The 18,600-nt window shown below is 40.4% G+C and overlaps 1 protein-coding gene across 4 annotated transcripts in view; it reads right to left on the bottom strand.

The window, feature by feature from the left end:
- The window catches only part of LOC124787830 (rho GTPase-activating protein 20), a 155,057-nt gene that overhangs the window by 41,612 nt on the left and 94,845 nt on the right, over positions 1-18,600 (bottom strand). For 3 of the 4 annotated variants that reach the window (XM_047254766.1, XM_047254767.1, XM_047254769.1), the window contains exon 8: positions 17,815-17,931. In XM_047254766.1, the coding sequence (XP_047110722.1) occupies positions 17,815-17,931 (117 nt within the window). Of the gene's footprint in view, positions 1-17,771; positions 17,932-18,600 lie in introns of all 4 variants that reach the window. The other variant, XM_047254768.1, reaches the window with a different exon arrangement.

Genomic DNA, 18,600 nt, shown 5'->3' with positions numbered 1-18,600 from the left:
GCTGTTTACTTGGCGAGAAACCCGAGTTCAAGCCATATTCAACAGACCACAATCTATCGGAGACAGAAGAAGGAGAGGACATTACCATGACAGCAACTGTGTGCCACCACATGAGACACCCTTCCGGGTTCTTTGATGATGATGGCCAAGATCCAAACAAGTGGCTGAAGGTATACGAGCGTATAGCCAAATTTAACAAATGGGATGACACCCTGAGTTTAGCTAATGTATTTTTCTACTTGGAGGGCTTGCCAAGCAACAGTACGAGAACAATGAGGAGACGTTCACAAGCTGGGAAGTATTCCAGCCAGAACTGTGCAAGTATTTCGATGACACACAACGACAGAGGTGCAAGGCTGAAGATAAATTAAAGTGTAGGGCACAGTGTCCAGGAGAAACTACAGCATCCTACATTCAAGACGTCTTAAAGCCGTGTAATATAGTGGATCCTACAATGAAGAAGGAAGACAAGGTTGCACATCTCATGAAGGGTGTTGCTGAGGACATATATCAAGCCCTACTCTTGTAGGAGGTTTCGAGAGCAGACAACTTCAAAAAATGGTGCCAGTATATCGAGACAATGCATCAAAAAAGAATTATACGCAAGGAGTTTGAACAGCTTCCAAAGGTCATATCGATGTCTGTGATGGAGGAAGCAACTGATTTCACAAGTGTTCTTCGTAAGATAGTGAGAGAGGAAGTTCAGAAGGCACTTGGATTGCACGGCGAGCAGAAAACCGAGATGCTTCAAGAGGTCATAAGGGAGGAAGTGGAACAGACATTGAACCCAATCTCTCACCCTTCATTTCCCTTTAAAACGGTGAAAAAGTCGAGACCCAGGCAGAGCTACATTCCTACAATGCTGCATGAGGAACCTGTTTGGGCACCAAGGAAGACTGACGTCTGGAGGATGAAGGGTAACCAACCAGTATATTTCCACTGTGGACGACTGGGACATGTGGTGCGCTATTGTCGAGAAAGGCAGCGGATATATGATGATGCATGCGCCAGAAGACAGCAGACTGATCTTAGCCGATGCCATCTCCGGGACGATGATGATGAACAATACGTGGGTGCAGGACAACGTAGGTCACCATCGCCACAAGCTAGCCGCTGGAAAGGACACTCCCCAACACATCGATCAAGGTGTCCATTGCTGTTTAGAAGCTCCAGCCGATCACCTAGCTCCCGCAACCTGGAAAACTAAAGGGTGCGACCTTCCTTGGAGGTGAGGCTGCAGAAGAGCAAAATCCTCCAATGTCGATCACTATAAAAATGATAGGAAACTATGTTGATATCCTCCTGGATGGCTGACCGGCCCAAGCTCTTGTGGACTCTGGAGCAACATATTCAGTCACTTCGGAGAAGTACCGTCGCCAGTTCAAGAAAACCATATTTGTCGACGACAAAACATTTCTGCTGAAGGTTGCTAATGGGAAATATGTAAAACCTGCAGGAAGATGTACCATTCATTTGGGTATAAGTGGCCATACACAGCCCTTAGAATTCATCATCTTACAAGAGTGTAGTCACGACGTAGTCATTCTCGGGTGGGACTTTTTGAAAGCTTCTCAGGCAATTACAGATTGTGGCCGCTCAAAAATTATGCTAGACGAGATGAGATACTGTGAAGAGGAAGATGCACATCCGAGTGTGTGGAGACTACGTGTGCTCGATGAAGTGATCATTCCTGCAGTCAGCGCTAGAAAGGTAATTGTCACATGTCATGCTATGCATCAACCCATGGATCTTGTAATGGAATGTAAGAGAAGCATGCCACTGGAGAATAACTTGGTCATCCCAGCATCCATCATCTCGTTTAAGAATGGATTTGGTGAATTGTGGATAGTTAACTGTCACCAAGAACCGCAGAGCCTTCCAAGACGCATGTGCATAGCAAACGCTGAGCTGTTAATTGAAGAACAGCTGAGCATCACAGAAACCTCCCATGCCAAGTCTGTGGGCGAAATTAGCGCTACCACTACGAGACAAGATCTTCTAGCTCGACTATCACCAGATCTCACTAAGGAACAATGGAAGAAGCTACTTTCCATTCTTCAAGAGTTCTCTGAATCCTTCAATACATAGGTGAAGAGCAAATTAGACAAATCGATGGTGAAGCACCAGATTTGCACTGGATAACATCAACCAATAAGCCAGAGAGCATACTATGTGTTAGCAACGGAACGTCGAATAATTCGCGACGAAGTAGAGAAAATGATGAAGAATGACATCGTTCAGCCTTCACAGAGGCCATGGTCGTCACCAGTGGCCCTTGTCAGGAAGAAGGATGGCAGTCGGCACTTTTGTGTTGATTACAGGGAAGCTTAATAAGATGACTAAAAAGGACATTTACCCTCTTTAATGAACTGACGATACAGTAGATTGTCTGAAGGGGCTAAGTTTTTCTCAACCAAGGACATGTACTCGGGATACCGGCAAATTGAAGTAGATGAGGCTGATTGCGAGAAAATTGCGTTCATCATCCCTGAGGGCCTGTATGAGATTAAGGTAATGCCGTTTGGTTTGTGTAATACACCAGCAACTTTTGAATGGATAATGGATAATCTTCTAAGGCACCTGAAGTGGACGAAGTGTCTTTGTTATTTAGATGATATTACAATGTTCTCAGGGACATTTGATGAACGTATAAAAAGACTGAGGGCCGTTCTTAAGCATCTCCAACAAGGCGGACTGAAACTTAATCCAAGAAAGTGTCTCTCTGGAGCAAAAGAAATCAAAATACTTGGACACCTCGTGTCAAACGAAGGTGTGCGGTCAGACCCAGAAAAGGTGAGATCTATAATGGAATTTCCTATTCCTAAAAGCATTAGAGATGTGAGAAGCTTCCTTGGATTATGCTCTTATTACTGTCGTTTTATCAAAGCCTTTTGTATCAAAGCCAGGCCACTCCAAGAGTTGTGAAAAGCTGATGCTAAATTTATCTGGGGTGGTGCTCAGTAAGATTCTTTCGATGTGCTGTGAAAAGCTCTGACGACTGACCCTGTACTTGGTCAGTATGATGAGAGAGCACCTACAGAATTACACACAGATGCCAGTGGGTATGGGATCAGTGCAGTTCTGGTGCAAATTTCGGATGGAAAAGAGAAGGTTATAGCCTATGCTTCTAGGACACTTACAAAAGCCGAGAGAAACTACTCAACTACAGAAAGAGAATGTCTTGCTGTGATCTGGGCCATGTGCAAATTACGACAGTCTCTCTATGGAAGGTCATTCACAATTGTTACAGACCATTATTCACTTTGTTGGTTGACAGGTCTCAAGGATCCAACAGGACAACTCGCCAGGTGGGCACTACGTCTTCAAGAGTATGACATTACCATAGAGAACAAAAGTGGAAGAAAACACCAAGATACCGACTGACCATCAAGGCTTTGAAGAAGATAGAAACTGTCTTGCTGCACTCCTGGATCTTTCTGCTGAGCAGGAGGAGGATGCCAAGATATCTCAAATTATGCTTTCCTTAAATCGGTCACAGGATGTGAAAGGACAATTTAAGGTAGTTAATGGATTACTTTACAAGAAAAACTTTGATCTGTTTGGAAAGAGGTGGCTACCAGTGATTCCTAAACACATGCTCTTACATGTTCTACAGAAATTCCATGAAACACCTGAGGCCTGACATTTAGCATTTATTAAGACATATAGTAGAGCTGCCTGGTGGTTTCTGAGGAACTGCCTTTCTCCTCTGTCACTCTCGACAGTGTGACACATAGTGACAGACGCTCCTAAATAAACCTGGCCAGAAAAATTTCTTGCAGATTCTTTTGTATGTCTTAATAAATCCTAAATGTCCGGCCTCATGTGTGTCATGGAATTTCTGTGGAACATCTAAGCGCATGTGCTTAGGAATCACTGGTAGCCATCTCTTTCCAATCAGATCAAAGTTTTTCTTGCAAAGTAATCCATTAACTACCTTAAATTGTCCTTTCACATCCTCTGACTGATTTAAGGCAAGCATAATTTGAGATGTCTTGGCATCCTCCTCCTGCTCAGCAGAGAGATCCTGGAGTGCAGCAAGACAGTCACTCATACCAACTACACCAGCCAAAACGCCTTTCCAGTGTGTTGGGGTTGACCTCCTCGGACGATTTCTGTCTGCTAGTGGCAATAGATGGATTACTGTTTGCACTGATTATCTGACACGCTACGCCATTACAAAAGCTGTGAAAACAGCTGAAGCATCCGGGGCAGTCAAATTCATTGTGGAAGACATTGTATTAAAACACAGTGCACCAAGGTCGTTAATTACAGATCGAGGGAACATTTTTCAATCGAATCTTGTGACAGAGATAAACCGTTGTTGCAACATTACTCATCACATAACGACTGCCTACCATCCACAAACTAACGTGTTTGCTGAATGACTTAATAAGACCTTGGCCGACATGCTATCAATGTTCGTCAATGTTGAGCATAGCAACTGGGATGAGGTGCTACCTTTCGTGATGTTTGCCTAGAACACTACCAGACAAGACACCACAGGATTTACACCATTTTTCCTAGTGCATGGGTGTAAGGCGACTACGACGATGGACACTGTGTTTCTCTTACATCCTGATGACATGGATGATGACTACATCGACCAGGTGTTAACCAGAGCTGAGGAAGCTTGGCAGTTAGCTCGACTCTGCACACTGCGGGCTCAAGAAAACAATCACTGAAGGTATGATGCAAGCCACCGCCCTGTTGTCTACCAGCCTGGTGACGCCATTTGGATCTTCACTCCTGTTTAGAAGGTTGGTCTCTCTGAGGAGCTCCTCAGACATTTCTTTGGACCTTATAAGGTTGTAAGACAGTTGTCTGATGTTACTTATGAAGTTGAAGATTTCGTCCCTGACACAAGATGACGAAAAGATCAGAGATACAGTCCACATCCCTTGAATGAAGCCCTATCAGGATCCTGCCACCCAGGGTAAATTCCAAGCTCCAGCGACAAGCAACAAGTAGAAAGGTGACAAAGAGTGTAGCGGCAAAAGAAGTTCTTAAGAAGATCTCTGCCAGGGCAAGAATCAGTCACCAGGAGTCGGAGTATGCAGGAGCGATGACTCATTCATGGACTAGAAGGATGTAACACCAAGACGCTGTTCCCTTAAGGAGGGAGCAATGTTGTAGAAGAAGCTGAGTAGCACCGTGGTGTAGTGGATATGATACTAAACTGTTGCATGGAGGGCCATGAGTTCAAAACTCACCTGGACTGTACAATTTTAATTTCTATATTCAGTTCGAGTATATTCTAGAAGTATCCACAAATGTCAAGAATCATTGTACTGGAATGTTGTGTAGCTGTATATATACTGTATGTGTTCTGGCTGGAGGCAGTTCGCTCTGTGCTTGTGTATGTGCAAGTGCTGAATAAACCTTCGTTAAGTGAAGTTAGTGTTCATCGTTCATCTAATTACACCTTCTTCTATGTGATCATTCCAATTTAAGTCCAATTTAGGTTATTTAAGTATTTAGTTGAATTCACAAATGAGAAGATACACTTGAAAACCAGATATCCCACATTTTTCATAAATTGGAGGAATACTGGACCCTATCCCCTTCTCACCTAATGATTCTTAAATATCCACGCTCTGTCTGCACCAAAATTTCACACAATGTTGACATCCACTGTTGTCAATGTCTGTTAGATCAACGTGGTATGCATGACTATAGACACAGTAGCAATGAAGGAAAAGCAACTGAGAACTCATACCACACTGTGACCACTGCCACCTAGTTAACTCAACTGTCCACTGGCTGACATACAAGGAGTTCTTCAGTCAGAATGGCACCTGTTTCCCACCCAAACATAATGGCCACAACTGGACAGCTGGACAATTGATGTACTATTGATTTCAGAATGTAAATACGACAGTGCAAGATTTTATACATACTTCTGTCTAAGAGAAACACGACAGAAATACAGGCCACCTGACTAGGACAACATGTTGGAAGAAGAAGAAATAGAAGAATAAGACGCAGCCCAATTAATACGAATGATCAATCATGATCCTTATTTCCTGTATGCTTGGCCACACCAACCCACTAAACAAAATGCCAATGCATCATATTACGCATCAATTTCCTGCTGAATGACCTCAGAAGGAAAGCGTTATTTTTGTTTAAGTAACAGAGATTCCTTAAGTATTACTGTCTTCACTGCTTAAACCTCTCATTTCTGTAATTTGCACCTCACAGGAGAGGTTTTGTTCATACGAATAAACAGCAACAAAAGACAAAAAATCATCTTACCTCACTGAGAATTTTATCTGCAACAAGGTTTGATTATTCAAGGAAACTTTTATTTCTGTACTTCAAAAGATCGTGAGTCATGACATTCACTTGGCTCCATTGTTTGCATGTGATTTAGACTGAGGTGTAATATTGCTTTACGTGTTACCAACACTGTTTTCTTCAAAGCATACATTTCACAAGCAAGTTGGCAAGTGTTTATTGATGAAACCTGTCCGACACGAACTATACTACAGTTGAAATTCTACAGAGGGAACAATTCTTTCTTAAGAACCTTGATCAGCTCCCTATGGTCTGAACAAATCCATTTTTATAAATTTATATCCACAATGATAAATTTCTTCCAATTAGCAAGATCCCTTCATTTTCTCTGCACATTTATTCATCTTCCCGAGCACTAAATTCCATTGCAGTGCTACGCGAAAAATCTCATGCTTGCAGGATCCTGTAACAGTTGATGTTCCTCCTTCAACAACTAGTCATGAACTAGTGCTCTTTTTCAAATTAGATGTGACTTGCAGTTTTTTTTTGCAAAACTTAGCAGTTTCAAATCGAGTGACTCACATGAAGTGCTTATTCGAGCTCTCATACCACCTGAAATTTTCATTTCTGACCATTGGTTTCTTATCTTAAAACTCTCAGTTTAGAATCCACTATCACCATCATAATTTTGAAACTAAAGGTTTGAAACACCCATTAAATGAAATGGACAAGAAAGCATTGGTGATCTGGATACAGAGGAGCTCACACAACACATGAAAGCCTTATCAACTGAAAAACTATGGGGTTAAATGCCACTAAAAATGAATTTACTAAGTATGAAACTTTGTCCTAACATCTCAGTTTTATTATTTATTATCATTGTTTAACATGAACTGTAAAAAGGTAATAATGCCGAAAGGAGCTAGTGTCCTGATAAGGAGATATGAACTGTGATGTTTTCCTGGTACACATGGTTCAGGACATATCTTGCCAGCAGTTACACATTTATTTTGTCACACACACTGAATAATTCAGCATCTGAGACAGCAATGCCAAATTGTCATAAAGAACAACACATAAAATTAAAGGTAACAACACTTTAAAATTAAACAAAAGAAATTTTGCAAATCTTTGTCCAAAACGTATATGGATTGGAGAGAAAGCATTTGCAGCATAGCATTTGCAGCATAGCATGTGGCAGCTCTATTAACCCTTATAACTGTATAATGATAATGTTGTAATTCTGCTGGCAAGAGATCTGAGAAAAAATTCCCTCAAGTTACTTTCTGTTTCTAATTATTTGACTGAAGGAATAATGTTCACATGGATATTCAGAGAAAACAGGAAAGCACTTCAATTAATTTAAAATGCCACTCTGTGCCAAATCGGTGCATGCTGCTTTCAAAGTTCAATAATTATACATATATATGATATGTAGGCTTGTTGGATGGGATACAAACTTTAGTTCTACTGTTATTAATTTCTGCTCATGAGTAAGGTTTCTCTGGTGAGCCAAAGCAATTAATAATGGCAGTCACTTAAAAAATTGTGAAAGACCCAATCAATAACAAATAAATGAGTTATCACAGTATACCTGAAAAAGCAATAAAAGAACAAGGCAAGGAGCAAAAAACCTGTTTTGAAAAATGATCTGTTGAGGCAAAAAGAAATGGTATGAAAGCTGAACAAACTTCATTATGTTACGCCAGTCACTGTGTGTAATACAGGAGAATTATAATGATGCATTTCTGGGAGGGGGGGGGGGGGGGGGAGCAGGCAAAGCAGATGTAGCTGAACATATTCGCACATATGCTGCAACAGATGGAACAGAAAATGACTATACATTATTGTAGGGAGTGAATGATGAATGAACAGCAAAGTGAAATTCAGGCAACAAAAATGAGATTTCTAAGATTGTTGAAGGGATGCAGCAGAGTAGACAGAATTAGGAACACATCAGCAGCTACAAAAGAAAAAACTGAATCCAAAAAAATTAAACAAAAAGACCGTTCTTGAAATTACAAATGAAAAGCACAGTATTTTGTACCTTCTACAGAATAATTTATTTAGTTAACCAGTTCTCAGCTAACAAGGCCATCGTCAGACTTTTAACTGATTATTGTCATCAAAAAAGATACCTTATTTGTAACCAACGCTGAAAAAGAAGTTACTTATCTAGACTAAGCCACTGAGAAAAAGTACATGTCATCTTTGACAAAGGAGTGGTAATTCAATTACGAAGGTAAAAGGTTGTAAGGCAAGTGCGTATAAAGGGAGCAAACCGCGAAAAATGTTGACAACTGTAACAACGGAATATATAGAGTACTTAGCTAATCACAATAAAATATGTAAATACAGCAAAATGGAGAAGCATGAAGTAATCAATAGTGTGTGAAGTAATGGAATACTGAGAACATTATGTGAAGTTTAGAAGAGGGAAGGTATTAAGCTATGTTTGGTCATTTAAGATTATATCAGGACTATGGACCATATGTTTGTTGATTTTCAGGGCTTCCAACAGGTTGTGTTTTTGGCCTTTGTTTGCAGAGTTGTGAACATGCAATTGTAGCTCATAGCTATGGGCCTTCACTCAGTACATTCTCAGAAAATTATTATGTAGGCTCTGTTTCTCGAGTTTAGTGTTAATGTTTTTCTCCATTTATATTTATTTGCTGTTTGAATTTTTATCTTTTTAACTGAATTAACACACTGTCAAAGATGATATTTACGGTGTGTTCATGGCTCAGAGATGAGTAACATCATTTCCAATGTTCCATCTGTAACTTATTTTACAACGATAGTCAGTTAAAGTCCGTTTATGTTCTTTTAAGCCAAAAATTGGTTAACTTATTAATCATGAAGAACATACACAATACTGTTTTTTATTTGTAATTATGTTGTTCCAACAAGAAGTGATAGGGAAATACCCTAAACTCTCACTAATTTGGCTCTCAATAGTCTGGCACCTCAGTAATCCGAGATTTCTAGGATTTACACCCATTTTTACATCTGGTTATGTCTTCTGGCGTACCTATGTTGATTTCAAAATAAACTGTTAAGTCCTTCCATAAATTGTTGGATGAGCTATTTTATGGATGTGATGGTAACCAAGTAAATTTATTGGAACACAGCTTGTGCAATATAACTCACACCAAGCTTACGTTATAACTCAAGCTTCTCAGAACTACTAGTACTAATCTCCACCATAAGGTGAAAATGTGATAAAATGATTTAGTAATTACTGTAATTTCAGGATAGAAACAATAAATGAAGGCATGCAACCACTTCCCTATTTAGCATTGGCATACTTCAATAGTCAGAAAACTGCACTAATTACAACTTTTTCCTTGTTTCACCCTCTCACCCTCACCCTACAGTACAAACACATATAACATGCACATTTCAAGAATATCCTTGGTGATGTGATTGGTGGGAGTAGTTTAATTAATAGAAATCAAATGGGATTAATTGGTACTCACTGAGCTCTCTTCACTATCGGCTTTCAGACAAACCTACATTTAATGTGTGTGCATCTGTGACATCAGAAGTCATATGCAAATTCAATGAGCACTGAATTGTAAGTGACTTTAAAATAATCTTTCTTATTGGTATATCAGACCAGTTAAACAAAACGTTGTTAACTGGATGCATCATCGTAATTACCGAGAACTCCACATTAATGGTCCATACCATCAACTCCACGTTAATGGTAAATACCCATCAGAGGAAAGGAAAGACTGACATCCCCCAAAAGATCTATGTCCAGTAAAGCAGTATTGTCTTCAAACATTTACACGAATTACTGCTTTACTGTTAGCACAGTACAGCAAAATAAATACACTACTGGCCATTAAAATTGCTACACCACAAAGATGACGTGCAACAGACACGAAATTTAACTGACAGGACGAAGATGCTGTGATATGCAAATGATTACCTTTCAGAGCATTCGCACAAGCTTGGCGCCGGTGGCGACACCTACAACGTGCTGACATGAGGAAAGTTTCCAACTGATTTCTCATACACAAACAGCAGCTGACCTGCGTTGCCTGCTAAAACGTTGTTGCCATGCCTCGTGTGAGGAGGAGAAATGCGTACCATCACGTTTCCGACTTTTACCAAAGTCGGATTGTAGCCTATCGCGATGGCGGTTTATCGTATTGCGACACTGCTGCTTGCGTTGGTCGAGATCCAATGACTGTTAGCAGAATATGGAATTGGTGGGTTCAGGAGGGTAATACGGAACGCCGTGCTGGATCCCAATGGCCTCGTAGCACTAGCAGTCGAGATGACAGGCATCTTATCTGCATGGTAACGGATCGTGCAGTCACGTCTCGATCCCTGAGTCAACAGATGGGGACGTTTGCAAGACAACAACCATCTGCACGAACAGTTTGACGATGTTTCCAGCAGCATGGGCTATCAGCTCAGAGACCATGGCAGTGGTTACCCTTGACGCTGCATCACAGACAGGAGCGCCTGCGATTGTGTACTCAACGACAAACCTGGATGCACGAATGGCAAAACATCCTTTTTTTGGATGAATCCAGGTTCTGTTTACGGCATCATGATGGTCGCATCTGTGTTTGGCGACATCGCGGTGAAAGCACATTGGAAGCATGTATTTGTCATCGCCATACTGGCGTATCCCCCAGCGTGATGGTATTGGGTGCCATTGGTTAAACGTCTCGGTCACCTCTTGTTCACATTGATGGCACTTTGAACAGTGGGCTTTACATTTCATATGTGTTACGACCCGTAGCTCTACCCTTCATTCGATCCCTGCGAAACCCTACATTTCAGCAGGATAATGCACGACTGGATGTTGTAGGTCCTGTACGAGCCTTTCTGGATACAGAAAATGTTTGACTGCTGCCCTGGCCAGCACATTCTGCAGATCTCTCACCAATTGAAAACGTCTGGTCAATGGTGGCCGAGCAACTGGCTCATCACAATACGTCAGTCACTACTCTTGATGAACTGTGGTATCGTGTTGAAGCTGCTTGGCAGCTGTACCTGTACACGCCATCCAAGCTCTGACTGAATGCCCAGGCGTATCAAGGCCGTTATTACGACCAGAGGTGGTTGTTCTAGGTACTGATTTCTTAGGATCTATGCACCCAAATTGCGTGAAAATGCAATCACATATCAGTTCTAGTATAATATATTTGTCCAATGAATACCCGTTTATAATCTGCATTTCTTCTTGAATTTTTATGGCCAGTAGTGTAAATGCTGAAGCAGATTTAATTATGTTTCCACAAATTATCAAGAAAGGAGAGACAGCATTAGTTAACACTTAAAAATAATTAAGAGGGGAAAATATGAAGCAGAACAAACACTTCTAACAAAGGAGCGCTGAACGGAAACACACATTCCAATGTACATTGTAAGTGCACTCTTCTGCTCAATTTAATATAATGTGAGCATGCATTTCAAGCAATATCAGAGTTAACAATGAAAATGTACAAAACATAAAACATTTTTAGTCACAGTTTTACACTATTGTGATATTTTCTGGAATAATTTGGAGGAAACATCAAATGTTGTGGACTGTTAATGAGAACTGATATTACTTGTGTTCAAAAGTCTCAGTAAACTAAAGTTTGAACCACAAGATATTATTTTTTATTGGATGTGTGGCAATTACAGCACAAGTTTTGATTATTTTTAGCCCAAACATTGAACACAACACACTTTTTGATTTAGTTAATTCTTTAGATGCCTGAAATTACTACAAATAATTGGTACCAAAGCTAGATGAACACAGTGTTCAAGATTCTCTTCAACAAAAGTAAGAGATCACCATGCTTTCTTCACAACAAAAATACAACAACTGGGAATAGTTTTTTTGTGTTAGGTGGGGGGAGGGGAGGAGGAGAGGAACTCCCATCAGAAACATAGCACTCTAAATGGAAACACATTGTAACCAAATACAGTTAAGAAAAATCAACACTCATCGCAGAGGAAAATTGCTTCCGTACATTAAAAAAAAATGATGGTGCACAATTATTAATACCCTGCTTAGAAATAAAATACAAACATGTATACTTAGAAGGAATGTATTGCAGTGACACATGTTGAACAAACAGAAGTGATGAGGGACAGGTCGGAAAATTTTGCAATTATCTCTTTCATTACATGCATTTGATTTATGTATCTGCCTTTCAATTCCGTACTGTTCTATGTATTACGGCACTTCTAGCTAAAGTAATGATAAACCACAATAAGTGTGTAACATTACTCTGCTCATTCCACAGTGTTGTGAACAATTAAAGATATTATTGCACAGGTTATAACACTGGCTAAGTTCCTCACGAGTGCATACTAGCCATTTATTGTGACAAAACAGTCTGCTTTACTGCCAATTGCTAATGGCAATTTTATCACCATTTCTAATAGAATACGGATATACAAAACATGCTCAACAGTTCTTTCCAAAACTCCCCAGCAACAGCTACTTGTGGTATCCTATAAGTGTAACATGGATACACTTTCAGATTTGACTGTTATGCAATATGCTGAACAATCTCTGTAGATCCTGTTGTAATACAGCAAAGTCATAATGTCACTGAAAACAAATACATAACAGACATTTTAGTTTCCCTCAGAATTTCTTGACTATATCAATTTACCACATAATTTTTTCCATTTCCACTGTCAACAACATCAACACTGCCTATGAACAGTGAGAAAGTTATACAAACTGAAATTTTAGTTCCTAAGTAAAAAGAAGAACTATTTACCAACTACTGAAATATTGAAACAAGAATGTGAAGAATTAGATGTATGTTCCTCCAATTAGCATAACACTTGACTGTCCACACGACTTGTTTAACGAAATGAAAGAACCCAGCCTTACTTGACAGAGCAGTTTTAGTTGCCCGCAGGAGACATCAAGTTGAGGCCACTCATCGATGATCATTTCCCACACAGTTATCATGTTGTGGGGAAGCTATCTGCTGTTTCAATCACTGTTACAAATAGTCAAAGACATTTCCTGTGGGATTAAGATCAGATGATTTAGTGGGCCAACTGAACTACAATCTGGTGTGTGACTGTTCATTAAATTAGGAAAATATGCCTGAAGACCTGTGAAGACACCTGTTGTCATACACTAAGTGTCTAAAGAACACTCATTAAATAGGGGTAGAAGAAAGGACTATATCTGGTCACTGAGAATGCACAAATAAATATCCTGGTATAGGTTTACAGCAACCTGTTTGAGTGGAACTAAGTTATGGCTTGAACACATGCTATCACAGCATCACCTCTGGTCTGAACATCTTCCACACACTGCAAGTTAAAAACCTCAGGGAACCATTGTTGCACTCAACACCTGGCACCACTTGAAAAGAGCCAAAAGCATGACTTGCCAGACTATACTGCACGCTTCCAGTAAGTTACTGTTCAGTTTCTGGCCATTGGAGGCACGTAGCTTTATGTGCCAATGTGGACAATCGCCTTTTGTGAGGCAAGACTCCAAATGTCCGTTTCATGTAGTTTCCTGTGCAATGTTCACTCAGAAACTGTTAGAGACAGACCTACATTCACTAACAGCAACAATTCTTTTTGTTGATAATGGATGACACTCATCTCTAGCAAATGTTGATTATGATCTTTTTACAGCCACTATTCTTAGAGTCTGTGCAGGATACAGTGGCCAGTGCACAGTGACTAATTTTTGTTCAAGGCACTGGGTGAGTTCAGCTGTATGTTCAGAAGGGAAGGCCAACGTTCTTTGCCCACTTTCGGCCAACTGGGGTGAGAGAGTTGAGGTGCATGCCTTTCAATCTTTCTCAAATGATTTTACAGAAACCATTTGGTAAAAAAGGTTTGTTATTTATCATTATCTATGGCAGCTTCATGATGAAATGCCCATCATTTCATTAATGGTCATAGCTACTTTGATATTTGTATTTTACGATGATTGCCCAGAAAATAATACATCACTTTTTATCTTCAACCATTCTTTATTGAACACAATGAGAATTACACACATTAAACAATGATGTTTTATCTACACACCCTATTTTTTCACGTAATCTCAATCCTGTTCTATGGCCTTCCTCCAGTGTGAAACAAGGGTGTGTTATGTCCTGTTGGTACCAATCATTGTCCTGGTGGTGGAGTCAGTGCTTCACTGAGTGAATCAACTCATTGTCCTCAAAATGTCTTCAGCAAATGGCATCCTTTGATAGCCCAAACACGTGGAAGTCCGAGGGGGCTATGTCAGGGCTGTAAGGTGAATGGCGCGACCCTGTCCAACCCTGTTTTGCGATGCGTTCAGCAGTCCTCAGTCTTTTGTGGGGCTGCGTGTTATCATGTTGCAGCAAAATATCTCCTGAGTTGCTGTGGCGTCGAAGTTGCCAGAAGCGCGTATTGAGTTCGGTTAATGTGTTGACGTATACTTCTGAATTAATAGTACCACCTCTTGGCATCACATCAATGAGAGTCACACCTTCACAGTCCCAGAACACGGTGATCACGATCGGAAGCAGTTGTTTTGGATTTTTTCTTCTGTGGGGAGTGGGAATGGCACCATTACTGTTTTTTTTTTTTTCGGGCTCAAGATGGTGAACCCAGGTTTCATTACTTGTCACAATCTGGGACAAGGAGGCCTCCCCCTCAGCTTCAAAATGTTGCAACAAATCAAAACAAATGTTTTTTCTGTGCAATTTGTGATCCACCGATAGACAAGGCAGGACCCATCGTGCACACTCTTGAATATCCAAGAGTGCACGTAATTGCATCCACACTTCCTTTGCTGACTGACAGATGCAGTGCCAACTGCTGAGTCATAATGCATCTGTCCTCGTGAATGACAACATCAGCTCGTTCCAACATGTCAGGTGTGCAGCTGTGGGTGATCTCCCCGACGGCTGTAAATCGTAAAGCTCTGCTGAACTGCCTTCTGATGACATCCCCTCTGCCCCCAGCGACAAACTGTGCTTCTGTCAACAGCAGATGCTCCATAGACTTTGCACAAGTGTTTGTGAATATTCCCCATAGTTTCTTTCTCTGCAGTGAGAAATTCAATGACAGCACGTTGCTTGTAACATACCGCATGGTCCTGCAGCTACGCTATCTGGCATGCTCATTTAGGAGACTTCAAATAACACACACAAACGTCTCACATTTGTAGCAATATTTTTGGCTGAGAAAAAAATGTGGTGCATTACTTTCTGGGCAAACCTCATAGTAAGACACTGCACAAAATTAGAAAAGTCTGAAATGAAAAATAGCATTTGCTATGTTTTTCATTTGATGCATATTACATTATATGTTACTGCATATGAAATTTAGCTAACATAATGAATTTTTCTTTAGATATGGGTGGAGACCTCTGTCTGTCTTCTCTATCTGTCACCAATCTCAAAAAACTAATCTCGTATACCTCAGTTATCTGCGATCATGATTAAGACAGAATGAAATATCCATAACATTCCTCGTACCTCCTAACATTCCTCAAATCTCAAATGGCTTGAGATATCAAAATGAGATTTTGACAAATGATGGCATGCAAAGAGCAGAGTATTTTGTCATATGGTTATTATGTGAAACTTCATTATCTGCCATGTTATGCCACTAACTACAGACTTTTTTGATGAAATAATGTAATTTTTTTATGGGCCATCGACAGCTGGTTAAACGAGAAATTCAATGGTTTTGGAACAACATAAGTGAGGACATCACATATTTCTTTTTATACCAAAGATGTAATTTTTCATAAGCTACTGACCTTACTTGTCCTCAGTTCCTCACTTAATAAATCACTGTTCCACAATTCTCTCACAACTGCGACTGCACAACATGTTAGTGATGTGATGATGTGTAAACTCTGCCACATTTTGGCAAAAGAAGCAAATTTTAAGAAGGCAACAATGGAAATGTACTTTTCACTCCAGATTCACCATTCATGGCGATTCTCTGAAAGTTACAAATGGTTACCAACTCAGGCGAAAATAAATCAATGCTTTTGTTGCATTTTCAGTAGAACTATTTTTAGATACTAACCAAAGCAGACATGACGGTAGATCTTTTTGGATGGTCATCAAGCAAGTTTGGGCATAGGGATGCTCCACGTAATACTTACAAACAATATGTGTGCACACTACAGTTTAGAATGTCATTTCCCCTCCAGTGCTTGGCATTTCCCCTACAGTCCGCTTAGTGCCTGGTTGCAGCCCCCACCACTGTCACTCTCTTCACACTTACCCCGCCGACTGCACATCTATTGGCCACGTTATTCTGTGCACCCTCTACACATATTACATGGCTCTGGTAAGTCCATCATTTCTTGTAGACCAGCTGGGCAGTCCATATTAAATACAAACAAATCAAGCAACTTCATACACTGTGTGGTCACACGTACTTATGAACACAATATCTCATTTCTGCTATTTTTGTCATGTCTTCTCATAACACATTTTAGTGTGCCGATTCCACAGAAATGAATGGCACTTGCACACCATTTCAATGCTATGACTTATGTCAGTGGTAGAGAGTAACATGTCATCCTGATAACTATTCTACACAATCTACATCAGCAGTATGCTCGTTTAAGAGGGGTGGGGGTGGAGGGTGGGGGGTGGGGTGGGGGTGGAGGGACAGAGAAATGAGATTATGAAGCTTGCAATGAGGGCCAAGACAGACTGTCTGAACACTTTCAGTAAATTTGTATGAACTTGTCTTCAATATATGTAATTTCTATATAAACGTTACTTATTCTTAGAGCCTTATGAATGTCTCCTGCATGTAACTCTTAAAAATAGCTTAAAAATGACATTTTCCCCACAGTATGTCAGCAAAGTTCTAAAATACGCATTACATCAACCTTAATAATTTTAACTGCCAAATATTTTGCAATGGCCAAGAGGCAGAGGACACTGACTTGCTGTTACCATCTCACAAAATTCTAAGGTATTAATTACAATAATGATAAGAAGAAATTAATACCTGAAAGGCAACACTCCTTTATAATGGGACGACTGGTCACTGAAATTTCCAACATTAAACAGGTAATGGAGCCTCTCAGAAAAATAACTTTAAATCTGAAATTATGACATTTAATATCACTTAGATATTTAAAAAATGTTTAGGTAGCCTTTAGTTTGTATCAGCTAAGTAAGGAGCACAGACTGACAAAAAATAAATAATCTTCAATGTACTCTTTATCACTACGATACAAAAGGTTCTTTTGTCAGTGTTTAAATTTACAACAAGAGCCACACGCTAAAACTTATTTTACTGAATTTTAATTTTTTCGTCTTTGGTCACATAAAGAAATGACTGTGGCAATTCTATTTCATGTCTTTAAAATATCATTAATGCACTTCTGTTTGGGGATTTACAATTCGCATTTTTACAGTGTATTTAGTATGAAAGCACACAGAAAGTAGAGGAGCCACTCAGGACAGCAAACTGGTGGTATCTGTGACTGGGCAAGGCACCATGCGAGAATAGGTCAGGGCAGGTGAAACAACGTGCCCGGTGCCATGCTGTGCCAAGATATTCAGAGTTAGTCTGACCTGTGCTGCCGCCCCCTCCCTGGCTTCCATCTTCTGACCTCACCTGAGGGAGGTACGAAAGGCTTTTAGTGCTCTCTGCGTAGCGATTCACTGCTCGAAGTTCTTCTAGTGTCATATGTCTGCTTGTAGTAGCACTACTTGAAGATGAACGGCTTGAACCCTGGAATGAAGAAAGTAAATATGTGCTTATTTCTGTTATAATAATGTACAAAAATCTCTGGTTGAGAGCTGCGGATTATTTAGGAATAAAGGAGATGATTCACTGAAAGGCGAAGTGCTGCATTGTCAACAGGAACAGAAACAAAAGGTACAGAGCTTTGCTAGCTTTCGGTGGGTTACGTAGGGGTGCAGGTATAGGGGCGCAGGTGGCAGAGGGCTGGGCACACAATTTCACAGACTATAGCGTGAGATAGCAGCACACAACTAGCTGACACAAATTACTGGCCGGAGGTACTGGGACAGGGGAGATTATATATATAGCGTGCACACACACACACACACACACACACACACACACACACACACACACAAAATTGGGTGGGGTGGGGGGGGGGGGGGGGGGGTCAGCGAGTTACCTTAGATTTAGCCAGGGAGGTGATGGGAGTGAAGGATGTCCTGTAAGGATAGCGCCCATCTGCACAGCTCAGAAAAGCTGGTGGTGGTGGGGATCCAGATGGTACATGTTGTGCTCTGCTGCATGTTTTGCCACTGTGTGGTCCACCTTGTTTATAGCAACAGTTTGGTGATGGCCATTCGTTCTAGTTGATTGATTGTCATATGAAATTATCATCTTCACAACACAAGAAATAAAAATAATTTTATGCTTCTC

Source organism: Schistocerca piceifrons, chromosome 3 (genome assembly GCF_021461385.2).
Source record: "Schistocerca piceifrons isolate TAMUIC-IGC-003096 chromosome 3, iqSchPice1.1, whole genome shotgun sequence".
NCBI lineage: Eukaryota > Metazoa > Arthropoda > Insecta > Orthoptera > Acrididae > Schistocerca > Schistocerca piceifrons.
The sequence above is the reverse complement of the archived record's forward strand: the minus strand, read 5'-3'. Positions and strand labels throughout refer to the sequence as shown.